We start from the raw sequence: 27,454 nt of genomic DNA, 5'->3' as shown, positions 1-27,454 counted from the left end.
AAATATATGGTAGTTGAAGGAAACTGGACTTTGGGGGTTAAACAAACAATATAATATACAGATGTCAAATTATAATGTACACCTGAAAATTATATAATTATAGTAACCAATGTTACCCCAATAAACAATTAAAAAATAAAATAAAGTATTTGTTATCCTTAAAAAAAGGTAGCAGTGTTCTGTGATTAAGAGGGCTTTAAGAGGCATATTTCGTCAGACTATTGGGCAAGTAACTGCTGTATCTTCAGCTCATTGCAACAGTGTGTGGCATATAGTAGATGCTCAATAAGCATTTGTTTATTGAATGAGAGAAAGATTGGTGTGCTCAGGTTCCCCTTGTTGGTCTGGATAGGGTGGATGACAGGACAGGAGTTGAGTGTAGGATGCCTGGCTAGCCTGGACAGGGACATGGCCAGACCTGTTGCCCACAGGTAATAGACTACTTTCTTGAGAGCTGCACTGGCATCACAGGAAACTACAGTACTGGCAGGAGTAAAATTATATGCAAGGGAGAACATGCAGTTGACATTCAGCAAGAACTCTGCTCCTACCATTAGTTCTGGTACGTGAGTTCTTTGGAATGAATGTAGCACCAAGCGAGAGGATTGTTTACTCCACTGCAGACAGTTCATACACATTCACAAAGGTTGGGTGACCATGGATTCAAGCAGCACTTCCTCCTCTCTATTCTCAGTTTGTAGAAAATTCAAAGTGAAAGTACGCTGTGCTGTGCTGTGCTGTGCTGTGCTGTGGAAGAAACATTAACATGAATGCCTGGGCTCTGGGTGATTTGTCCATGAGCTGGTGCCCTCTGTGTGTGTGATTGATTGCTGAGACCCTGTCTAAACTGGGTCTCTTCCTGTTAACTGGCAGTTGTCCTGCTCGTGTTCCAGTAACGTGAATTCCCGCTCTGGAATTGGCGTTGTTACATTCCATGTTATGCTGACTGAAGCAGAGCGAATGTATGGTGTGTGTTGGAGCCTTCGGAGGTGCCCTGGTCCAAGGTGGAGACTCTCCTTAGGTTTCCTCATTCTGATTTTTTTTTCTGTGTACAATTCTGGGCTTGCTCAAGGATTTCTGGGTTCAGGGATGTTCTTGCTCTTCCCATAGTTATAGGTCTTTGTCATTTAGAGATGCTCCAAGTTTACCTTGAAAGAATGGTCCTTGTTGAAGCTGATTTCTCCATTATGCCCCACAGAGTGCTGGCTGCCACCCCATTTGCTCAGGGAGTGGCTGCCTGATAACATAGCTGGGCCTCTGTTCTATTGAACTCTCAGTCTTGTCTGCTTTCTCCCTAAAGATTCTGTTTACTGCAAGTTGGAGCTAAGGTGTTATTTCAATCAGTCAATCAGTCAGTCAGTCAGTCAGTCAACCAATCAATCAATCAGTCAGTCAATCAACCAGTCAGTCAGAATACTTTCATGTGTTCAGGCACTGATCTAGGCATTTGGGAGATATCAGGGAAGAAAGCTGAAAAGCTTTTGGTCTCTGGAGTGATTATATTCTAATGAGTGGTGGAGGCACTCATTTTCATAGATAAGCAAATTTAATAGTGTGGTAGAAGGTGATATGTGCTCTGGATAAAGAAAATGTAGAGCAAGATGAGGAGGAGCTAAGATGTGGGAGCTGGGTCGTAATATTAAATAGGGTGTACAGGACAGGCCAATGAGGTGAACTTCGACTAGAGACCGGAAGGAAATGAGGGAGTGGCCAGTTGGATCCTGGGAAAAGAATGCTTCAGGCAGAGGAATGAGCTAGAGCCCAGCTTGCCGGGCTGTGGTGGGGAAGTCAGTGAAGAGACCTATGGGGCTAGAGTGGAGTGAGCAGGTACAGCAGGTAGGGGAGGAGGTCAGCCCATGGTACCTCATCTGTTATAAAAACTTCAGCTTGTACCCAGAGTGCAACATGTTGGACCACTCTGGTTTCATGTCAAAAATGTTTAGGCAGAGGTACATTCAGGGGACTGTTAGGATATTGGGGTGCCCGCAAGACATTTTGTTGGTTGTTTCCTGTTATAAACCTGAACACAAAATGCATCTTTCATTGCAAAACTGCCTAGGTCACTATCGAATGACATTCCCTGCCCTGATTGCAGTAGCTCAAGGGCAGTATCTTACAACCTCTTCAAGCCCACTCTTGCTGTGGGTTGCAGAGGTTATTGTGGCGGAGGAACTATATGGCCACTTTTCGTACATGACCACCCACCTCTTAGTCATTTGAAAGAGAAAGAAACTTGTGGTCATCCCTGAGATCTTGGCAAGGGTTTGTCTGTCTGCAGACAGGCAGAGCCCTGGAGGCTGGGTGGGCAGTGTGCACAGTCTCCCTAGAGCCAATTAATGGTTCTCGGGTTCTACGGAAGACGAAGAGCTCTCAAAGACTGATACAAGCTTTGAGAACCTGGCCTGTGGTATAGCTTTTTACAATTTGCTGAGAGCCAGACCTTACAGTAGAAAATACTGGAGGCTACTGTTCATGCAGCACAATGAATATTTGCCAGGCATTTGCTGGAAACGGCAGATATGGAGATGAAACTATTGCCCCTTCTCTTAAGCTGCTCATGGGCTGCATCTGAAGTCCCAGAACTCAAGCTCGCCCACCAGATCAGCTAGATACCCAGAGGGGCCAGAGAGGTGAGCAAGGCCAGCTGGGTCTAATGCTGCAGAATAGGCAGGTGCCCAAGAGCGCATGCTCCATCCAAATGCAGCGCTGGCAGTACTGGGAGAAAGGGAGACAGACAGAACTGTCGGCAGATCTGTTTTTCCAGAGAAGCCAAAAATCTAGTGTTCTTTCTTTTCTTTTTTTAATTTGTGAGGGCTCCCGATTTAAAAATGTTGGTAGCCAATTCTGATATTGGAATAATATTGTGTAAGTGGAACAGAAACCTCCAGATTTCACCCTGAGGTAGTCCTTTTGCAAATTTTGGTCTACATAGATAAAATACAAGGTGAAGTCACTGTACAGCAGCTAAAAATGAGTAGTTATATGGGCTAAGCTGTCGACAGTTTTGTTGATTTGTTGTTCAAACTGCTTCATCCTTTTTTTCCCTTCAGTGATGACTGAATTCAACATCTATCACAAATTTTTATAGTCTATTATAATTTTATTTGAGTAGGAGGGAGTCTGGAAGCTGTTGAAAGTTCTGTTGAAGTGAGTCAGAATGTGAATCAGTTAAATTTGACCTCTATTAGCTGCACCTCTTCTGCCTGGGTTACAGCAAGCGTGATGAAGGTGGGTGATGGAGTCAGGTTCTTAAGTTGGGTTAGTTCTCACCCATGGCTGGGGGTGAGGTTGTTGCCAGGCATCTGTTTGACAGAGGTGGTCTAATTAAAGTGGGATTGATTTATTAACAGAGCTTTACTGGTCACATAATTTAGCAACTCAGAGGTGTTATGGAGCCTAGGGTATTGGTAAAGAGGCTCAAGGTAATTATTGCCCGACTTCGAGAGAATGACAGATGGGTCCTCATTGTTGCTATAAATCTAGCCTGCAATTGAAATGGCTTTCTTTGTTTAACATTGTTGAAGGGCTCTGGCATTGATCCTCACTTCTGCCTTGCTGGCACTCTTGCCTCTCTGTGCATTTCCAAGGCACTTTGTCTGAACCTCGCAACCCTCCCGCAAAGCCTGCTGATTATTCAGCTGTGGGATTTGCATTTAGCTTTGCCCTAACAATGGGTTGCCTGGGTCCCACCATTTTCCAGCTGTCTTTCTGTTTGAATTTGAGTTTCCAGCTGACATGCTTTCTGGCCCAAATGCAACTTAGTTAAAGAAGGTCTGGTCTTTAACTAGAACCTGTATAAATATTTATTTAAGACTTCTGTTGTATGTGTGCTTCTGGGAGTGTAGCTGTTATTACCCCCTTGACACAAATGCAAGTAGAGTGTAAGACAAGCAGAAACCTGGGAGGCAGGAGGCCCCTTAGATAGGGAGTGACATTTTGCTTGTGTTCTACTCCCTGGCTTGCCTGGCCCTCTGCCATGCTCTGGTGAACTCTTTGGGGAATTAGCAACCTGCTCGTGTAGGTGATTTGGTCTAGAGAGATGGATTTTAGAAACTTAGACGTAATGAAGACAGGTAAGGTAGCCAGAAGCATTCACGAGTTCACAGTACAGCCCACTCCCTGACGTGCACCATGAATCTGGTTTCTGTTCTTCTGTTTTAGATTTTTGGCTATATTGCTATGAGTTGGGCAATTTTTTCCCCCAAATAGAATGGATTTCTTTTTCTGATCTGAATGGTCCTATATGATGGTTGTAGGAAATGTGGAAAATACAAAAAAAAGTCGAGAGTAAAGAAATTTACTTAAATATTCCCGTCCACCAAAGGATAACCACTGTTACCAGTTGAGGCATTTTTTTTTCTATTTGTTTTCAATGATTTTTTTAAAATAAGGTTTTACTGTAAAGCTAGTTATATCACATATATCATCTTATAACTTGCCCCTTTCTACCTGTTTTTTGCTAAAACTATAGGGAAATCTGTTATAACTTCCCTCTTCCTCCCTTTTGCTTCAGACATAATGGCCTCACATATGCCAGGTGTTCCACCTCAGGGCCTTTGCACAGACTCTACCTATTAAAAGGAAGGTTCTTCCTCTGACTGTATGGCTCACTCCCTCACCTCCTCTAAGTCTTTGTTCAGATGTCACATTCTCAGTAAAGCCTCTCCTGACCTCTCTATTCAGTTTGGACCTGTATCAGCCGGAATACCTCCTGACCCAGACCCATCCTTTCATATGGCACCCAGTGCTGATGGCGCCAAACACATCACCGGTTTATTATCAATATCATTATTTTAACTAATATACTAATATAAGCATTAACCAACACTACTTTTTATAAGCATTTTGAATAACTACGTATAGCTTGTTTTTTGAATGGACCATACTTTAATCATCAACCAACTGCTGGACATTTAGATTGTGTTCAGTGTTTTGCTATTATAAATTGTATAAACCTACTATGAACCTTTTGTGTATAAAGTATTTTTCCATTTCTTAGATGTTAAAAGAGATTTTAGACATGGATTTCTGGATCAATGTATATCATATTGAGACATTTGGCTGCAAGTGATACAAACTCAACTCAAACTGGCTTAAGCAAATTAAATTATTGACCGACAAGTCTGAAAAATACAGGTAAACTTCAGGTAGGGCTGACCCCAGAGGTTCAGTCTATGTCATCAGGGGTCTGATTTGTATCTCATAGCTTTAATATCTGCTTTCCTCTGTGTTGGTTTCATTCTGAGGTAGCCTCTTTGCATTTAGCTCAAAATTGCTATCTTAAACTGCTGTTTTCAACCTACCAACTCTACAATCTCCTTAGAAAGATATCTTCCTCCCGATGTTTTCAGCAAAAACTCAGGACAGATCTTCACTGGCTCATCTTTGAATCATTCACTTTGGCTGCAGGACAGGGATATACTAGAATGGGAATAATGATGTCATCCCACCCACACCACACCGTCTGAGAGTTGGGAGGTACGGTTTCCCAGAGGAGACGTAAGGCACTTTGACCTGGAGAGCGGGAATGGAGAATGGGCACTGGGCAGGCCCCAAACTGCAGATCTTCATCTTGCTTATGATCATTGTAAAGACTCTGTGTCTTAGTTAAAAAAAAAAAAAAAAAAAAAAGAGGAAGAAGTAAAAAGTATGGAAAGTGAGAGGAGGCCAGTCACACCCTAAGCATGCATTTTGGGTTGTGTGAGGCCAGCTCTATCAGATGGCAGTCTGCCTCCACCATCACCATGAGGGAGCAAGAGAGTGGATTAAGAGGCGAGAAACTGGGCCTCAGCTCCCTGGGGAATGAGGCTTCTATGGCCTGCAATTGAATGCCTCACAGGATGTTGGTGGCCACCGGCTCCCTAAAGGCATGTTTAAGTTATGAGCAAGGAGACAAGTTCTAAATGTGAGGAGGAGAAACATTCTTGACAATCTCCCTAAGGGATTCTGATAGCGGTGAATGAATTCGGAGGCTGCTGACAGTGGAGCGCTCCATTCCAGAGCAGCTGCAGTGTTTGTCAAACAGGCCCCACACCATGTGCTGACAGGCACAGTGACTTCATTATCTTCGGCTCTATTGCCCCCACCTTGACTGAAAGCCATCTTCATAGGACAGCTCCGCTTCACGGCTGCCTGACTGCCTGTCTGTCCGTTGACCTTGCCAGCTTGCAGCATAATTGTCTGAGGTCAAAAGGGCCCTAGTCTGTTGTCCACTGTTGAATTTGCACCTGCTTTAAAGGCACTGCTGGACTTTTGTTGGACCTATGGTGGCTTTCAGCTTACCTTAGCCAAGTGTGTGGGGGCCTTCAGGAGCACTTACCTTGAAATCTCTACCCGGATGAGTCATCCTGACCCAGGCCTGCTGTTCTGCAAGTAGAAACCATTCCTAGTGTGAGGGAATTGGAAATGTCCTGATGAAAACCTCACAGTTCTGCTCTCTTTCCGTGGGAACGGGGGCTGTTTAAATCAATCCAACCCCTTTTATTTTTTGAGTCTGTTCTTATCTCAGAATTAGGATGTGTCACATTTAGTTATAGGCCAAAGAAAATAAGGTTATTACTTTATACTCTTCAGAAATTCCCGAAAGGCCGCTCATCTCTTCCATTCCGGTTCTGGGCTAATGACCGTTTGCTGTTATTTCATCATGAGTACCGGGGAGTTGCCACGAAGGGAGGCCGCCTGAGCCAAGGCTGTGTGGAGGGCCCTTCAGTGTACCCCGGGTTCTCCATGCAATTTGTGGCTTTTTCTTCCTTTCCATCTCATCAAGAGATTATATGGAGCCAATTTATAAGTAAATGACACATGTTAATCCTTCTCTTCTGTGAAGGGCTCTGGGTTAACTTGGAGCCCTCTTGCTCACATTCGCCCTGGTGCAGAGGGATAGAACAGTATTAATATGGGCAGACTGAACTCACAAACACAGACAGAGCTTTCCAGTATAATTATTTGAGTGCTCGAGGTCATGGACGCTGACTCTGATTGAATCAGGGAAACTCCACCAGTCAGTGACCAGCTTCTTCGTCGGAGTCCAGAGTCTGAGGCAAGGGTCTTTGTTTTCTCAGTGTGGTCAAGTGGGCATCCACCTCTTTGAAATCTCTAGCCCACTGTATAAATGTCTGGTATTACCAAACAACTTAATTAAAACTTTCACAGTAGTGGTTTACTGCTTGGGAAGCCAGCAGTCTTCTGTGATGGTGAGTGGAGTGCTTTTCCGGGTGTGCCTTCCATCTCGTGGTGCCCAGGCTGGATGGTTCAGGGAGAGACAGAGCAGGAGCTCCGGCTGGGCCAGTCTTCGTGATCCGTTGTGTATATCGAGCATCTGTGCAAGATGATGTTAGTGGGAGTTCAAAACATTTTCACTGTTGATAAAGAAGTAATCCACAAAAAGCACACAGCTAAGATAGTCTAAAAACAGGTTGTAAAGGGGGGAAAATAAACATATACTCATTTTGACTTGTTTCTGTGAAAGTTTACTAAACTTAATTAACAGTTCCCGAGCACTTACTGCAAGCCAGAGTCAGTGTTCCATGAGGCATCTTAGTGCTGAGGGCAGCCAACAAGGCATCCGCTGCCTTTTTCACACATGCCAACGTGGCGTGTGAGTTGAGTTCTCTGGGAAGGCCCAGTGCTTCTTTGCACTGCCACAGCTGTGTTGCCCATAAAAGCTATAGTCGGTCACTGAGCACAGCTGCCCTTCTCCCTGTGCTCATAGGAGCAACAGCAAGGATGACTAGAGCAGCTCATGTCAGAAACAAAGAGGGTCAGGAATTCAATAGATTGCATTACACAGCCTGAGGACTGGCATGTGGCTGAGTGTCAGGAAACTAGGAAGCCAGAGGTTCTTTCTTGCCGCAGAGCTGTTTACCCCATGCTGTCTTTCTGCTCCTCAGTCTTTATAGCAAATGAAAATTCACAGAAAATGAAATATGCTTGCTTCACATTGGGTCACATGACCCCTTGTGGTTAGGGGAAGGGGTACAAAGCACAACAGGTCTGTGCAAGGCCCATTCCTGGATCCTATGGACTGGATGGAGAGCAGGTCCCAGAGAATGGGGTGAGCTGAGTGAGATTATTGACCTCCATGCCCCACACCTCTCTTACTCAATGAGTGAGCGCTTGCAACACCTGTGCCCGGAATAATCCTCTTCAAAGCTTTGCCAACCCACTGGGTAGAGTTTCATTTTTTGTTGGAGGGTGGACATATGCTTGTTCAATGTGGAGAGCTGCCTTTATTATGTCGTACTGAGAACAGTCTTCGAAGCTGGATATTGCTTGGGCACAGAGCAGATCACTCAATTAGGCAAAGATGCTACTCAGTTGACTTACCTCCCAAAAGATAGATTTTTGAATATGGATAAGTGTTTTAATTATACTTGTTATATCTACATTTGTAGATTATCTATTGTTTAAGATCATTTGTTATTGTCTACAATTAGATTTTAAACTCTGATGGACAAGAGATTTATTTCAACTGTTAGCAATACGTGTGCGTGTAGATACTACTAATTACCTTATTATGGGAACAGTTTGGGTGGTTCTACTTTCATTTAGGAAGTGTAATATAGTTCCCATTCCCAGCTCTCTATTCCCTGTTGCTACATTCTCAGAGTCTCAGCAGTCGTTTGATTGACAACTGCTTAAGCATTTTCATTCTGAAACTGGCCCTTTCGTCTCAGGGCACACTGTGAGGGGAAGCTGCTGTAGGTGAGGTCTGGAATCTTTTCATTTCTCTCTACTTTTTTTTTAGTTCTCAGTTTTTACCACTACAGTTAATTTTTAATTTTATTCTCTTGGAACTTTTCCATTGAGGTTTAAAAGGGCACATGAAACATATTAATGTACTCACAAATGAGGGAAAATATCCACGAGGTCTTAAAATATTCTGAATAATATTTTCTTTCTTTTTAGCTGTCTCCGTTATGAGGTACAGCGCCTCTGCTTTTGGGTTTGCAGTAAGTAACCTGAAATGTACTTTTATGAAGTTTTGCACGTTTTTTTCCTGAGCCCACGAATCTTTCCTTGGGCTCTCAGTTAAGACGGTATTAGCAGATGAGAATTTAGCATTACAGACATACACCTTTTATGGAAATAGCTTCTATAAGAAATTACAATTTAATAGAAGCAAATTGCAATGACACTGTATGATCCTCAAGAACATATTAGGGGCTCACATTTCTCACAGCTGATTGAGAAGATGTTTTAGGATTTCAGCCTTTTTCCCCACTCAAAGCTGTAGGTTTGAAAGTGGGCACACATTGGAGTGAAGCCTCTGCCGGTGTAGGCAAAGTGTTGGGAGTTAAGAGCCAGGGCTGCTGGCACTCGATAAGTCCGACTGTAGCCCGACCAGGGGTAACCTGGCTTCCCAGCCTACTTCCTGATGCTAAAACACAACATCAAGTAAAACAAGTCTCAGGTGTTTTATAGGCTAGACATGTTGAACACTCGGGTGAAGGTTCCCCATGTCCCTTTAAGAGAGTGCTAGTGCTCGTAATTTTTCAGATGACGAGTGTGGTATGGCGCAATGACTCATACAGAGAGCTCCTGTAAACATCCCTCCTGCATAGCTTTAGGGTTTCCTGTACCTGAGGGTGTATGTTCCTGTTCCCAAACCCACATCATCCCTTTGTTGTGAGAACTTAAGGGGTTGCAGAATCTTTTCAGAATCTTTTGGAAGGTGTGGGACTGTCTCTCCAGAAAATGCACCGCTCCACACACACACTCCTCTCTTTTTCCCCTCCTTTGCCTCCCTTCCTTCCTCTTCCTCACATTCACTCATTCATTCAAAAAAAATCATTGAATTTCAAACTGTTGGCAGACTTCCCAGAACCCTTGGACGACCCTACCCTCACCCTGGACCCCAGGTAGAACAGTCCCATTGAGAACCAGAAACAGAACTCACACCGAATATTTTACTTGGGACATACAGGAAAATGCTGAAATTATCTTCCTTTCCATGGGGAAGCCATTTTTATATGTGTCAGAACAGTGTGCTACCCGCTCCCCCTACCCCCATACCGCCAGAATGCTGGGAGCCAGGGGCCCTGGGAGCGGACTCAACATGCCACAGAGTGTGTTTTCTCAGGCCGTGGGAGCAGTGCGAGATGCGAGGAGGAGCTGGCATATGGGGTGCCCTGGGCTCCAGCTCCCCAGGATCCACCGTGAGGAGGATGAGTGGCCTGTGTCATAGTGGTGCCAACCTGCTTTGCTCTGAGGTCACTTGCTCAGATGTTCCGAGTCACAGAACAGTTGCCTTGTATCTTCACAGTCATGTCCTATTGACTCTGGAAAGCCACTAATGCTGTGTCTCCTTCTCCTAGTTTGATGCCATCCTTGATGTCCTGTCATCAGCGATTGTCCTGTGGCGTTATAGCAATGCAGCCGCTGTACACTCTGCCTATAGGGAATACATGTAAGTGGATTTTTATCTTCTTCCAGACTGCAGAACCCTTGCAAATGAAGGCCACATAATTAGGTTGTCAGTACAGCTTACTCTGCAACTTTGGTCCCAGTGACAGGAATAAGGCTCCCAAATTGCCTTGGAGAATGGCTGGTGTGATATAAGCCATATGATAGACCCCTTCTGTGATGGTCAGAGAGATGGAATGTCCCTTTATAATTCTCTCTGTTCTCTGTTCTTGAGTCCTGAGTGAATATTTGTATGCTCATTTGTCTGCCTATCATTTTGTACGTTGATCTATCAATTTATCCATCCTTCCATCCTTTCTGTTTGTATTATTGGAATCTTTGTTCCCTTAAATTTTCATACTTTTTTCTTTTGAAAGAAGATGAATTCTCCAGTAATTTACAAAAAACATCTTGAGGGCATTCTAAATTATTCCACTTATCGTCCATCCCTCTTTGTGTTAGAGAATATTGCTTGCCTCAGTCTTCACATCCTCTGGGGGGATGATTTTGTCTTTGCAGGATTTGTGTTTGAGACCATAAAACATGTGTCTAGTCCAGCTTCCATCTTTTTATTCCATTTGTAATCCTCAGGGTGATAACAACACAGGTTCCAGAGTGAGATTTTTTGGCTTTAAATCTCAGCTCCCCCACTTGTTACCTTTGGGACCGTGAGAAGCTACTGACTAGTCTGTATCTCGTTTCCTCATCTGGAAAAGTAGGAAAACAATACCTCCTGTAATGATTGTATGACTGAGATATAATCATCACAGTATAACTTCCTCATCTGGAAAAGTAGGAAAACAATACCTCCCGTAAGGGTTGTTGTGATGTTTGTATGACTGAGTTATAATCATTACAGTATAAAACACACACACACACACACACACACACACACACACACACACACACACACACACACACGGAAGGAGGGAGGGAGGGAAGGAGGTAGAGAGAGAGAGAACAAGTGAACAAGAGAAGAATCAATGTATGGCCTGTAGTTTAGGAAACCTTAGCAACCATCATTAATTATTAAGGGAGCTCCCCTGGGCCTGAGCCAGCACTGGTCATCAGGGTGCAAGGTTTACCCTACCTCTGCAGCTTTTGAACGGTTGACTACTAATGAGTAAATGCCCCTTGCTGTGGTTTATGATGGTGCCCAAAGGTATTTTTGGCGGGAATGCCATGTCATACTCAAACATACAAATGTTGGGAGAGTCTCCTAAGCCAGGAGACTTAGGAAATATATAGGAGATTGAGTGTGCCAAATGGAAAGCTTTTGAAAGATGATGCCATACTGATTAGTAGATGGGAACAAATATTAATTTATTTCATCATTGGCTTTAGTTAGAGCACAGAAACTTCTTTTAGGTGTTAAATATTTATTTTAATGTGCTTCAGCTCTTTCAACAAATGTAATTAAAGTATCAAAAGGGTCAAATTTGTGATACGTGATATTGTTTAGGATGAGGTTAATTTTCAAAAAAGTGAGTCAATTTGTGGTTCAAAAAAATTGAAATAAGAAAATTGAAAATAAGAAAACAATAGTAGTAAACTGATTTTGTAAGATTTCAACTGATGGTACCGTAATGACCACAGTTAAATTAACATTTGTCTAGCCAGAACAGCGGCTAATGCATCCACCCAAGCTATTGCTGGCTGTTATTGGGAGAATCCAGTGAGGACAGTCTACAGAGTGCAACCCAGAGATATACTTAAATTTCAAGGACTAGTTCCTGTCCTATCACAGAACATATATCCTTTGTTCCTGTAGTTCTGCCATTTGAGATGATAGCCACTAGTGGGTATTTTAGCATTTATATGTGGCTGGTACTAAGAGGTGTTGTAAGTGTAAAATACACACCAGATTCAAAAGATGTAGAAAGAAAGAATGTAAACATTTTATTAATAATTTATAAAATACGAGTTATATTTTGATATAAGAATAGTTTGGCTATATTGGGTTAAATAAATGATTACAATTAATTTTACTTATATTTACATTTTTAATGTGGATTTTAGAAATTTAAAGTACACAGGTGTTTTATTTTATTTCTATTGAGCCGTGCCCTCAAAAGAGAAAGCTCTCCCTTCTGCCTTTTTTTATTTTAGAATAATTAATAATCCAGAATATGATTTGCAGTTCTAGAAGGAATCAAGTTCAGCGTTTCTCAGTTTTTCTCTTCTAATATGCTTATTTTTAATCTGATTTTTTTAATGCTAAAATGAGTTTCTTACATATTAGTCACAAAGTCACACATTGTTGTGGCTTTTCTTCAGTGTTGGGATCTCTGTATGTGCCCAGTGGCCTGGAGATTTTCTAAGATTAAGATTGATAAAAGAAAATGTCTTTGATTTTAATGATCCCAAAGCAGGTATCACATGAACTATTTTTAAAAAATGTATGTATTAATACCCAAAAGGCAAAAACTCACAGAGGAGTTATTTTGATAACTCTCAGATAATAGTTCATGTGATAATGCTAGTGAATTCATTCAGAGAGTCTTAATCTGGGGATTAAAACGACACTCACAATTCTCTATTGTTGGCTTTAGTTTAAAGTTTTAATCTCTGGCTCATTCCATGTAAATTAAAAAAACATGGAATTACTACCAGCTGAGAAACTGATGTTTGCATATTAATGAGCATGAATGAATTATGATAGAGCTGGAAAAGCTATTGGTTTTCAGTTGTTAGAGAATAATACTTGAGAAAATGGGGATGGTACCCAACTGGTTCTTAGTTAATTCTTCTAATTTCCTACTTGAACTCTAAGCTTCAGAATGAATCTTGAGCTTGGAATTGCAATGCAAACAGATACCTTCCTCAGCCTTGCCACCTGCTGACTGTGGATGTTATGGGATGTTTGATGCTCAAAGGAAGAGTATGTCTTCAGCACCGCCACAGAATGGAGCTTCAACCAATAGTTTTGTTTTATACATTTTTACCATGGTAAAAAACACATAACATTAAATTTACCATCTTAAACATTTTAAGTGTACAGTTCAGTAGTGTTAAATATATTCACATTGTTGTTAAAAGATATCCAGAAGTTCTTCACCTTGCAAAACTGAAACTCTGTACTCATTAAACAACTCCCAACCACCCCTCCCCCATCCCTTGGCAACTACCACTCTGGTTTTCGTTTCTATAAATTCGACTACTTTAGGTACCTCATATAAATGGGATCCTACAGTATTTATCCTTTCGTGACTGGCTTATTTCACTTAGCATAATGTCCTCAAGCCTCATCTATCTTGTAGCATATGTCAGAATTTCTTTTATTTTTAGGGCTACATAATATTCCATTGTATGTATAAATTGCATGTTGTTTATCCCTTCATCTGTTTATAGACATTTGGGTTCTTTCCACCTCAACTATTGTGAATAAGGCTGCTATGAACATGAGTGTACAAAAATCTCTTTGTGACCATGCTTTTAATTCTTTTGGATATTTATCCAGAAGTGGGATTGCTGGGGCACACGGTAGTATTATTTTTAATATTTTTGAGGAACCTCCACAGCTATTTTCCATAGCAGATGCTCTATTTTGTAATCATACCAATTAGTTATTTATTTTGAAAAGCTCCAAATTTGACTAGTCACCTTCTTGTGGTGGGGGATATGTGTGAGGAGTTAGGTGGACCATCAGTTTTACACATGGTCAGAGTTTTCAACAAGTGAGTAAGATAGGAAAAGAGGCAAGGGAGTCAACTTCGTTTGAAAGGGAAGGATTCTAAGAACTCACCAGAATATCCCACCTGGGTAAGGAGTGATGGGAGGACAATGGCAAGGTTAATGAATAGTCATCATAGATTAGAAGTCTCTCTTAGCTTGACAGTTGTTGGTGTGGGACACTAATTTGAAAGTGGGATGCTAAAATCTAGGATGTCACAGGTGGTTTGTTTATTGGCATGGATTTAGGCTGGGAGTGGGTGGCTGACGTAGGGTGAGGACAAAAGAAAAGGTGTGAGGCCAGGAGTTGGCTGGATGCTCTACCCGGGATTGAGGAGGGAATGTTTGTAGAATTTAGGGAGGAGATGGGGGGAGTGACGCAGGTGCTGTTGTCCTCAGTGAATGATGGAGAAGGGCCAGGAGGTTGGGTTAATAACAAGGAGGTGTGGTGGGTGGTTTTGAGGGAGGAAGCCTGAGAAACTGGTTTGGAATTTACCAGGTGAAAGAGGCTTTGAGAATGTGGATGAGAGAGAATGCCCCCTTCTCTTCAAAGGTTGGGAAGGCAACTTCCTCAGGAACAGGTGAGGGGAAGAGTCAGAAGAGTCCAAGGATGTAGAGACTCGGAGTAGGATGAAAATGTTTGGGAAAGAAAGGAGCAGGGCCACGCAGGGAGACACAGAGAGTGTGGTTGTAAGGCTGGGGTGGTGATGGTTGTTCTGGTGACATTCAGTGAAGGAAGCATAGAGTGAAATAGTCTTTAGGGTATTTTCTCATTTGTTTTAATAGAAGAGGTTCGCGTTCACACACACTTGTTTAGACATATAAAAATTCTCTGCAAGGATACAAAGGAGACTGGCAGCAGGATCGCCTCTGGGAGGGGAACTGGGGACAGACGAAGGAGGGGAGACATTTTCTTTATATCCTTTAGACCAGGGCTGTCCAACAGAATTCTCTGAGATAATGGACATTTTTTCTGTGTCTGCATTATCCATTGTGGTAGCCACAAGCCACATGTGGCCATCGAGTACTTGTCATGTGGCTAGAGTAACTGAGGAACTGGGTTTTTAACTTTATTTCATTTTAATTAAAATAGTCACATGTGGCTAGTGACTACTGTATTGGACAATGCCCCTTTAGATGGTTTGATTACTTTTAATCTATATATTTTTAAAACAGACAAAGTTGTTAATAAATCAAAGTCCGGGGGATTTGGAAATGAGAGAAAGGTATCGATGGAGGGAAGGAGGTGCTGGAGGTAGAGGGCGTGGGAGAAATTAGTGTAGGAGGAACTTGGCAAGGCCAAATGACACAGGGAATTTCATGCCTGTCTTAGCCATTCTCAGCCCCGTGTACCATGTAAGGCCACGTGGAAATACAGCCTCCTGCTGCCGTCAGCTGTGGAGGGCCATCAGGATGCTTGCTAGGGAAGGTACAGATTGATGCTCATTGCTCATCAGGGGTCTCTGACATTTTACATGTGATTGCAGCACACAGGTGGGAGTCTCCATGGAGGCTCCCCAGTCCCAGCTGTCTCTTCGGGCCATCCGTCAGCTACTGAGATGGAGAGGCGGAGGCAGATGGGAGGCTGCTCACCTTCACAGGCTTCTAAGTCTGCAGCACTGAGGCAAAAACACAGCTCAGGAGGTTGTTTGTTTGTTCCAAATAGACCTCCAAATGGCATTACGCTCAGCAGCCAGTTGGAGAGCTCTGGAGGGGATATTCTTCGAGAGGCATAAATCCTTTGTGTGTCTCCTCATGTGGAATAAATGGACCATACTGGTTCTTACCCAGGCAGGGCATTTGCTCCGTTTTCTTTTCCAATTTGCTGAGCCAAGTGCTTGGCCTGAAAACTACCAGTCGACAAGATGGCATGACAGTCCTTTGATTACTGGTTTCAACGGCACTGTCGCTGCTTTTGGAAATAGCTCTGGAAATTGAAAAAGAAAAGTCACTGATTCAGTTAAGAAATGATGGATTGGTAATTTGCTTTTGGTGTCTGATCTAAGTAGACTGCAAAGACAATGAGTTATATGAAGAACACATTAAAATAGTACCACGTCTGCCCCTCTTCTCATGAGATATTTGATCTGACCTTACATCGGGGACTCTGGGAAAATGAATTGCATTTCCTCCACATTTGTCTAGTGCTGTTAGCTTTACAAAGCTGTGGAGTGCATTTTAGCTCAAGAGTAGACCCTGAACCAGAGAAATGAATAACTTCGGAGATGCCCTCAGTGACTAATGAGAGCCAATGCAGAAAGCAGAGAGTGGACAGGATGACATGAACTCACCTGCCTTGAATAGTTCAATTTAGTCTTGCCTGACAGCAGAAAGACCTTGCTTTCTGTCATGAAAAGGGCATATGAAACCCCCTGTGACACAGACATGACAGTAATGGTTGTGCTGTGGACAGGACACAGTAGAGGAAGGAATGTTAGGTTCCTTGGTCTTTGTTATGAGTTGAATTGTTTTCCCCCCAAAAAAGATGTTGTAGGCTTAACCACCCCCAGTACCACAGAATGCTTATGAGTTGAATTGTTTTCCCCCCAAAAAAGATGTAGGCTTAACCACCCCCAGTACCACAGAATGTGACCCTATTGGGAAATAGGGTCTTTGCAGATGTAACCAAGTTAGAAGGGGTACTGATCCAGTATGATACTGAGGTCCTTATAAGAAGAGAAGAGACACAGAGATAGACACACAAGAAGATGACCATGTGATCACAGAGGTAGAGGTCAGAGTGATGTGTGTACAAGTCAAAGAATGCCAAGGATTGTTGGCAAGCACCAGCCACTAGAAGAGGTAAGGAGGGATTCTGCTCCACGGGTGTCAGAGGGAGTGTGAGTCCAACACCTTGATATTGGACTTCTAGCCTCCAGAACTGTGAGACAATAAATTTTTGTTGTTTTAAGCCCCCCAGTTTGTGGTGCTTTGTTATAGCAGTCACAGGAAACTAATACTGTCTATGAGAAGAATTCTCTGTCAGAACTGTACTCACCTGCTCTGTGACCTTAAGTGATTTATTAATCTTTCCAAAACCCAGTTTTCTTATGTGTGAAAGAGAGGAGGGCCATGATAGCTACCGAATAGCACTGTGGTGACAGTTAAACATGATGTTGTGTGTAACATCAATATATGCTCAAAAAACGTTAGGACACTTATTTTCCCTTGCTAGAGTTTTGAAAATGTTTTTTAGTTAGTCATCCTGAGATAGTTTGAAATTGTTTGTTCTCTTGTTTTACTTTGATTTTCAAGAGCATGAAATAAAAGAATTGGCCAAGAAAATTGAAAAACTCAAACACAACTTTGGCATATGTAGAAAGTTGCTTTCAACCTCAAGACATGGGAGTAGTAGTGTAGTGAGGCAATAAGATTATTCCTTGATTTCCTGATTTCACCTCCAAACCCCCTCTACCCAAAAGAAATCTGAAACAAGATAAAGCAACATGTGATTATTGTAAAAGGTTGAGGTAATTCATAGAGGTACAAAGAATACAGTAAAACTCATTTGTTATAGGGCCCCCAGAGCTAACATTTTGCATGTGTAACACACACACACACACACACACACACTTTTAAACCCAAGTAGAGATGTTGTACGTATACCCTTTTGAAAACTGGGTTTTGTCTATTTACCACCATGTTTTGAACATCGTTCCATCACATGATAGAAATATGTTATTTTTTTGATAGCCATGTGGGTGTATTCTATGTATGGATTTAAAATATTTGGTTTAAGCAATTTTCTACTGAAGACGTGGGTTGTTTCCAGGGTCTTTGGGTTAGAAACAACCCAAAAGAGCTGTCCTTACCCATTAGTATTTTAATGCTTGTCTTATTTCTTTAGAATAAATTACTGGAAATCTGGGTCAAAGAATTTGCTAATTTATAGTTTTGATGCCTTGTGTCAGGCCGTGTTCCGAAAAGATCATACTGATTGACATTCCCACTAGCAGGATTGAGAATGTCACCTTTGCCAGCACTAAGTGTTATAATTCTTTTTGATCTTTGCCACTTGTCCAGGTGGAAAATTGAATTCTCTATGTTAATATGCTTTTCTTTAGTTACTGGTATAGTTGAGCATATTCTCTTATGCTTTTTTGGCATCTGTATTTCTTTGGGGAAATGAGTTGCCAGAATTTCAGATGGGATTGAGATGCCTTTTATTTCCGTTTTGGGACATTTCCCAGACTCCAGCTACTAGAATTTAGGTGACTAAGGAAGTGCAACTTTAGTAATTGATCAGGTCCTTCCTGCCTTGCCCCCTACCCCCATATTCTTTTTTGCAATGCCATATGTTTTTCTTAGTCTGATTACCTGTATTTAATTTACATATTGGTATATTTGTTTATTATCCATTGCCCTCACTAGGGTAAGGGTATTCCTTAACTATCTTATTCTTTTCATTTTCAATCCCTAGACTAATGCCTGGTACTTAGAGAGTTGCAGAATGAAAGAGATTGAGCCGTGGAACCCTTTCATCTTATGTGAATTTTTGATATCCTTTATGAAGATGATAATAAGTATTTACTGAGTGCCTGCTTTGTGCCAGGTATCATGCCAGGCTCTGTTAGGTAGAGGTATTATTTAACACCTGGTAGAGGAGGTAAATACTTTTCTCGAAGGCACGTGGCTAGTAGTGGATACAGCTGGAGTTTGAACTTAACGTCTTTCTGTTTCTGAAATTTGCTCATTACCATTATGCAATGCTACCTTTCCAAATGATCATTTGCTTGTCTTGGTTTTACCAATTTTTTTGTCTTCCCCGCCCCCCACACTTCCTCCTAGAAATGCCCCTTCCTAGCAATTAGCCACAACCCAAGGTTAATTTGAGGAACAGAGAAAGTGGTCATGAAGCCAGAGGAATTAAGGGCTATAAAATTCTCTAACTGGAAACGCAGTCCTGGGCTTTGGTTCTAACTCTGCAAGGTGGAGAAATGGTTGGCAGTTGGCCACACATGGATGAACTTCCTGAGCAAGGCAATCTAGGGGCGGGACTGGCATTCCCAGGAGGTGGCTTTCTCGTCCTGGATCCCCTGACAGATGGTTGTCATGACAAGCACTGCAGCCCTCCCATGTCTCAAAGGCCTTGCCAGTGAGGACTTTTGTGTTGGCTATAGCTGGACTTGTTGCACACTCTTTGAAGGTTTGGTTCCTGTTTGCAGGATGCACTGGCACCGTGGTAGGGTCTGGTCAATCCTGGGCTGAGGGCTTTGCCATCAAGGAATAGGAGTCCACCTTCGTCCACAGCAGTGGCCTCTCCTGTAGCACCTGCTGTCAGGAGAAGGTATTTGCTGAATGGAGAATGTTCTGTTCCCAAGAATGCCAGAGCCAAACACCTGGATGTTTCACACCAAGGATAGTCACCCTTTGGAAACTTGAGCCTGGAAGGCACAGCGTTTGCCTCTCTTGGCTACGGTAGCATAAACCACTGCCTGTGCTTTGAGGTGAATAGACTTAGTTCAGGAGCCCTCTTGGAAGTGAGATTTGAAGCAGTTGAGAACCAGGTCCTTCTCTCATCCTCCTCTCAGAAGAAAAAACTTCGTGTGCTTGGTTTCTCCATAGTTGTCTTTAAAGTTTTAGGGTCAGAGTTTTCATGGCATCGTTATTCTTTCTTCAGTCTCCAGATCTTGTCCTGCGTGTTAGCTGTTTAACATTTTAAATTCTGTTTGATTTTGAGTGGTACTTGCCATTGACAACACCAAAATATTGATGTTGGTTATAGTTGTGATGGCTTTCTTTTTTTTTTGTATTTTCTGAAAAATATTTTACAAGGTACATATGTTATCTTTGTAATCTTATCAAACATACTTTTTCCCTTTTGGAGAATATAAAAAGCAAGCCAGTCTAGGAACAAATAATAAAGCCCTCATCCATGTTGATACTGCCTTCTTGCAGTTACCCTACTGAGCAAAATAGAGATAACTATGTTTTTTAAAAAACAGCCTTATTATAATATAATTCACATAGCATACAGTTCATGCATTGAAAGTGTACAAGTCAGTGGCATTTAGTATATTCAGAGTTGCGCATCTATCACCACAATCAATTTTAGAACATTTTCATTACCACAAAAAGAAGCCCTGCTCCCATTAGCTCCCACTACTCCAAACTCCCTTCCCCCAGCCCTAGGCAACCACTAATATAGTACCTGTTCCTACAGTTTTGCCTATTCTGGACCTTTGTGTAAATGGAATCATATACTATGTGGTCCTTTTTGTTTTAGCTTAAAATGTTTTCAACATTCTGCCACATTATTACCCTGTATCCGTATTTCCTTTCTTTTTACTGCAGTATAATATAGTCCATCATATGGATACGCCACATTTAATTTATCCATTCATCAGTTGATAGACCTTTGAGTTGTTTTACCCGTGGGCTATTATGAACATGTCTATACACAGCAGTGTTTATGTGGAAATATGTTCTCATTTTTCTTGGGTTTATACATAGGAGCAGAATCGCTGGGTTGTATGGTAACTCTGTGCCTAACATGGTTAACTCTGTGTCTATTTTCCAAAGTGGCTGCACCGTTTTACATACCTACCGGCAATGTGTGAGGGTTTCAATTTCTCCACACCCTTGCCAACAGTCGTTATTGTCTGTCTTTTTGATTCTAGCAATTCTAATGGGCGTGAATATCTCATTATGGTTTTGATTTATCCTTGACAGTTTGTATGCTTTCAAAAAAACACCCTTCCCTTGTTTGAGTCTTGGTTTTGCTTCCCACAAACCCTTAAGAAGTTGCTTTACCCCTGCTTGTAAAGTAACTCGTGTCTGAAGAAAGCTTCTTCCATGAGGCCCTCCACCCCCTGATGATGTCTTCCTGGCTTCCTTAATGCCTCTGCAGAGTCTGCCTTTTGGCCTTACAGGCTGAGGCTTGGTTTCGGTGGCACAAAGACAGGGATCTCAGATTAAACACGCTCACAGAACTGACATGTAAAAACAGCGTGCCAATTTATTAGTGGATGAAGTTTCTCCATCATAAGACCCTGTCTGGGTATCTATGTGGTTTCTTCCATTTTCTCCCTGTAAGTAGAAATGTAAAAATCCTGGACATTAAAACAACAAGAGTTAAGTGAATACAATGTTTTGTGGCATCAGGCTCTGAGAGCCAGATAGATCAGTGTGTACCCCAGAGATGCTGTTTGAGTCTAAAAGAAACCTCCTTTGAGATCAAGACACTGGCTAAGGTTCCTTCTCCTTTGGGTAACACATTTGGGAGGGATCCGCCAAGCAACCTTTTTAGTGTTTTCTTAGCTGACCAACCCCTTTTCTGTTTTATGACCTTTTTCTTTCGTTATGTTGATACTAACACCATCGGCTAGCAATGGAGGAGGCTTCCTATTTTTTTTTTTTTAATTCTATATTTTCTAGCTTTTTAGGTTCCGAACATAACAGCTGTGGGTTTTATATTCTGGCAGAAATCATGGCCTGGGAGCCAAGGGATTTTTGTAGAGTTCCTGGTTTGGTCTGAGAGGTTTTGATCTAAACGTTTAACCGTAGGACAGTCTTAGATACTGATTTTCTTACCACGCTTTGGGCGCTGTGCTAGATACCTTTTATGTTGTGTCTCATTTAATCTGCAGAACAATCCTATGAGATATAGGTGTCATCATTCCAATTTTATAGGAGAGGGCATGGAGGCTTAGAGAATCGGTGACTTGCCCTGAGTTGTAGAACTGGGATTTTGAGGCAGTGCTGTATGTCCTGCCCTGGGCATTCATTGTGTGCTGATGACGGATATGACTAGACTCAGAGATGAGGAAGAGTCAGGAGAGAAACGGCTGTCTGTGAACAGTACCGAACCTTAGTTGACCCCCAGAGGGACGTCTCACAGCTTCTCCACCAGCTGGAGGGGCTCAGTGAGTGGATCTTCTTTCATTTTTTCAATGAATAAAAGAAAGTCATTTTTTTTGAAAAAAAGAAGTCATTTTTTCAACTTGAGAAGCAAAAAGTGCACATTTTAGGCCCATTTCTGTTGCACATAAATGTAATTACCCTTGGGTTTCATGTCATCATCTGCCTTGGAGGTAATCAAGAAAAGAATTAAAAGAAAACGTTTGAAGAGTTGAAAAGTGTGTGTGGGTGTATGTGTATGTACACACATATATACACATACGTATGTACACAATCTATAGAAGTAAATATATAAAATATATGTATAAAAGTTTATATATTCTTAAATACAATTAAATTAGTGAACTTAAATTCTTAAAAATTTTTAATTTTTTAGTAAGGAAATGTAGCATGAGAGCTACCTTAACAAATTTTCAAGCATATAATACAGTATTGCTACTATAGGCACAGTGTCGTACAGCAGATCTCTAGAACTTTTTCATCTCGCATAACTGAAAATGTATGCCCATTGATGAGCAACTTCCTATTTGCCCCTCCCCTTTTAACTTAAATTCTTAAATACAAGCCACTAGAAGGAAAAAATCTCTGAGAGGGTTTAGTACATGTGCAGAAAAGTTGTTATATGCTTTAAATGGCAGGTCTTACCCCCCACCCCCTTTTCCTGCCCTATAATTTTCCTAGAGTGACTGTGAGGACAGGCAAAGTTGCTGTATTAATCTATTTGCTGTTGTCTTGCTACAAATGGATTGTTTAGTGTGGGTGTTAGCACCCACCAAAATTTGTTCCTTGACATTTTCAGCCAGGAAATCTTTTGCTTTTTTCTGCGTGTGTGTTTTTAATGAGGAAACCCATGTGCAAATATTGTCAGTGGTGTGAAAGTCCCCTGAACAAACCGTACTCTGACCTTACTACTTTTATTTATTTATTTTTTATTTTATTTTATTTTATTTTACCTGGTTTTAAATAAAAATTCAAATTCTCGTCCTCTCCTAAGGTTACCGAGATAGAGAACATGGAAAAACGAGGTTATCATAGGTGTGATTCTTCTTGTATATGAAGGCATATGATGGAATCTAACACCAAGTACCCTGCCAGAACAGCAGTGGCATATGAAGGGTCTGTTGACAAGTCCTGTCTGAGAGATGGAAGATTGGAAAGTGACATATATGGGCCCCTGTATCTCAATAGTCCCTATTATGTCTACTTTGAGTAGGCTATTTTGCTGGTCCCAGTTAAGACCAGCCTGGCTGAATATTTGCTCTTCCTCAGGGTTCATTTGGTTGTTTGTATTGACAACTCAGGAAAGGTGGTCACGGAGAAACTTCTTTTTTGCCTTTTCCAACTGTGGTGAGGATTCATGGATCAATAAATGTTGAGGGACTTCCTTGAAATATCAGTGAATATAAACCTCATCCTAACTTTGAATTCTCTGTAATCTGCATTTCTGGCTGGTGAATGGTGATCTAGACATCTGGTTTCTGGTCAGATACATGTTCTGTCAATTTTGTTTCATATGTGAGAAGGTAAAATTGATTTTGAAAAAGTCCAGTTTTACCGATCAGCTTTCTCTCAGGAGATGCATTTTCTAACACCTGACTCTGGTAGGTATTTGTTGATTTAGCACGAGTTATTGAATGTTTACTGTTTGCCAGGTACTTTGCCAGGCACCGGAAAACAAGAGACAAGACTGTTCCCATCCTTGTGGACCTCAAAAGAGGTGGGCGATAACATAATTGGCAGAGAGAAGTAAGAGCTGTGAAGGAAATCAGCTAGGGTGTGACAGAGAACGTGAGAAGGGAACCTCTGAAGTTGGAGTTAAGGTCTCAGAACTGATATTTTTGGACAGAGGATTTGGTGCAAAGGCCCAAATCAGCTTGATGCGTTTGAGGGTCAGAAAAGTAGGTGCCTGTGGTTGAGCCCAGTTAGTGAGAGGCAAAGAAGAAATGAACCTGGAGGCGACAGAGCTTTGGGACTCTTGGGAAGAATGTTGATTATAAGAGCAGTTGGAAGCCATGGGCAAGTTATTAAGCTAGGAGGTAAGTGATCTGATTATATAATTTACATCACAGAGCTCAGGTGGTTTGTCATGAGGGGATTCTGCCATTCCTGTAAATGTATGAGAGTCTATGTTGTTTATTTTTATCCATTTCACTGATTACAATTGTACCTATTTGTAGAACAAATGCATTTAGGTTAACAGAAGTTTTAAAGTGAAAGTTTTCCCTTATTTGTACCTACCTTCATCCTTTCTTCTCTCCGCCATTAAAGATAACCACAATCAACAATTTGGTGTATGTGCTTCTAGAATATTTTCTATGTAAATGAAATAGAATACACACCAGATGCTTTATATACACACATATTCACATATTAGGCATAAATGAAAATAGGATCTTTCTGGAATCTGCTTCTTTATCTTAATGTAAAACCAAGGACATTTAAAAATCCCCTGCCTGTATATCTAACCCATTCTTTTTAAGGGCCTCATGGAGTTCTGCGGTTAGCTATATAATTTATTTTATACTCTCCTAATAGGAAATCTGAGTTGTTCCAGCTTTTGCTGTTTTAAGTTGCAATGCCATTTACTGCTTGTGTATGAATCTATGTATACCTTTTTGTGTATTCCTTTGGACTCTAATAAGAGACTTTTTTCCTTTAATAAGAGACAACTAAACTGTTGAGTTTAAAAATCTGCTTGTGCATTCTAGCCCTGTCTGTATTCTGAATGAAAGTGAAAGCTGGTTTGTGGGAAGGAGTGTGCCTTATATGGGAGACCTGTCAGTCCCTGAGCATGGAAAGGCTGTTGTTTGTCACTGATCTGTAATCTGGGTTGTTCATGAGGTGGCCATTGTTATTGGAAATGCTGCCAGCCACAAATGCAGACAAGAATGAGGAACATATGGAGGGAATGGTAAGCTCACCTAGTTTATATGCACATCAAGCCGGCATTATTCCCCCAGCACCCTTCACTATGCGGGCACAGCTGCAGGTCTGTATGAGGTTGCTTTCCTGAATATCATGAGTAACTAACGCCAGGGACAGGCTTACAAACAATAGACTACACAAAGCTGGATCTGCCCTTTGCATAATTAACTGCGATTCTGCATTTTCAGAAATCTGATTGTTGGAGGCAGTGGCAAGCATATTCAAGATCAAATATATATTTCCTTATTATCAAATATACATTTCCTTATTATCAAATCTACATTTTGCAAATATCACATTCTATTAAAAGCACAGGAGCTTAGGGAGGAGGATTTGGCTGATGGAAGGTCTTGGGAGAGAGTAATGACTTTCTGTATGTGTTGTTATACCCAATCCCTGTGACGATCCAAGAAGACTGGCCTGACTGAGATGTTTGGGGAGGAACTGCATAGCACTTGGTGCTTGTTGTCTTCTGTTTGGTCATGAGACACGGGTCCACCCTACTTCACTAGAGTTGGCCTCTGTTGACACTGCTTCTTTCTGCTCATTCACCAGCAGGGAGGTGGGCACCCGCATGAAAAACTCTATGGGGATAAATTTAGGATATTAGCCAAAGTACACATTTCAAGGGCCTATTAAAAGTGGAATTTTAATGGCAAAGCAGAACAAACGTAAATCCCCCTTACTCTCTTCTCTACATCAAAACCTCTCTACATATTTAAGCCGATAAATGTTGGCGCTCAGGCCGGAAAGAATCACAGCATAGTTAAGGAAATGTAGAAAAATATATAAATCGGTTTCTCTCTGGACCCTCAGCTTTATAATTTTTGATCGGCCCATTTCAAAGAAGGATGCTGTGTATATGCGTATGGGAAATTTTATTGTGGGAGAAAATACATTCGTACATTAGCTACTTTCCAGAAATAATTACTTTGATTTATTCTCCCTTCATTCCCACAGGGGAGCTGAGGTTATTAGATTCAGACCAGAGAAGGCATACGTTATTGAGTTAAAACAAAGGCCTTGAAGTAGTAATTCAGGTTTTTTCTTCTTCTAAAATAAAAATGATTTGGGTAGATGAAGAAGTCTTGTGTGTTTTTTTTTTTTTTTTATAACTGATGAAGTACTGGATGACTGAGCAGTGTGTGGATAGGTTTATGGATATACATGAATATAAAAGTTATATATCAGATTTCAGGTGATTTTTTGTTTGGCAAATATAGACTTGGTCTTTTTTTTTTTTTTTTTTTAATTTCGCTGGGGCCCATTTCATGTTGGGAAGTCAATATTTTTTCTTCTAACTACCTCTTAGGGAGTAGAATCAGAGGCACTTACTGTGAAGGATGAGCTGTTTCTTGAACATTTGAAGAAATAGGGGTATTTGTAGAATGAACTTCAAGAGGGGAGAGCAGGTGCTGCCCCTCCCATCCCACACATATCTCTTACTTTTGGTTGGGGACCAGCTTTACATTAGTTTGGGATTCATATGGGGTATGAGGTTCCCCAATCTACATGATTATAATTTTCTTGTGAAGGCCTGTACTGGCCACTAGGTTGGAAGTGGCCTTGGAGCCCCAGTGCCATCTCTTCCCCATTGTAGGAATCTTACTTATTGCATTTCTTTTGTAAACCTGACTGATGGCCCTTCAGCCCTGAATGGATATTTGTAACTTAACTTTTTATGATTTTTGAAAACCAATTGTAAGAAAAAAATTCTAAATGGTGTTTTATGACATTTTAAATTAAAATGTAGTCATTCTAAATGGTGTTTTACTACATTTTAAATTAAAATGTAGTCATCATTTTATAATTGCAAGATCTCGAAGTATAAAAACAAAAATCGCCCATCATCACACCACCCAGGGAAAATGATTAACTTTTTATTTCTTTTATGCACATGTACAGGTTTATGGGCATTTTTACAAAATTGAGTTATGGTATGTGTTTTGTCACATACCTTACTTTCTTCCCCACTTAACTTCCTAGAGTGAGCATTTCTCCATCATCCAGAAAATCTTGAATTTTTAATTTGCTTTTTAATTAATTTGATTTAATTATCCAATTACTTGATTTTTAAATTGTATTACAGGGCTGTTTTCACTGCTGTGTGTAAAGTAGCATTAGCTCTGATTTTAGAAGGAGCTAACCTCAGGCAGACGATTTGTCTGACGTAGCTCTAGAGTGGATTTTAATTCAGCTCCTCCCTGAGAGACTTTTGATGTGGATAACTGTTTTAAAATATTTGACAAATTTTGGGCAGTTTTATAAAATTTTATTTGCCATGCTAATGTGTCCTTAAGCGTCCCTTCTCTTTTCTTTCATTAAACAGGAAAAGTGCCTTTCTTCCTCCCTTTTGGCTTCAGAAAAAGAGTCTGAAATTAAAAAAGTGAAAGTAATCAATCATTTTTTGACCTATTGTAGGCTGAGTGAATCTAGCTTTGAAATCCTACCCAGAATTGTGATTGGCCCCACAAGCAGTCACGCCTGGGGCATTCTTGCAACATGGCCCAAACCATCTCTCCAGCTTTTCCTGTATCCCCTGCAGGAACCCCTGATGGATGAATTGGTCATGTGGTCTAAATGTGCGGCATTC

General features: G+C 41.2%; 1 protein-coding gene across 1 annotated transcript in view; it reads left to right on the top strand.

The window, feature by feature from the left end:
* The window catches only part of TMEM163 (transmembrane protein 163), a 205,239-nt gene that overhangs the window by 112,410 nt on the left and 65,375 nt on the right, over positions 1–27,454 (top strand). Inside the window, exons 3-4 of the mRNA XM_006921435.3 lie at positions 8,908–8,951; positions 10,317–10,408. Of these exons, the coding sequence (XP_006921497.2) occupies positions 8,919–8,951; positions 10,317–10,408 (125 nt within the window). The 5' untranslated portion in view covers positions 8,908–8,918. The remainder of the gene's footprint in view (positions 1–8,907; positions 8,952–10,316; positions 10,409–27,454) is intronic.

Source organism: Pteropus alecto, unplaced genomic scaffold (genome assembly GCF_000325575.1).
Source record: "Pteropus alecto unplaced genomic scaffold, ASM32557v1 scaffold3, whole genome shotgun sequence".
In the NCBI taxonomy this organism is placed as follows: Eukaryota; Metazoa; Chordata; class Mammalia; order Chiroptera; family Pteropodidae; genus Pteropus; species Pteropus alecto.
This window is presented reverse-complemented; position numbering and strand designations above follow the sequence as displayed.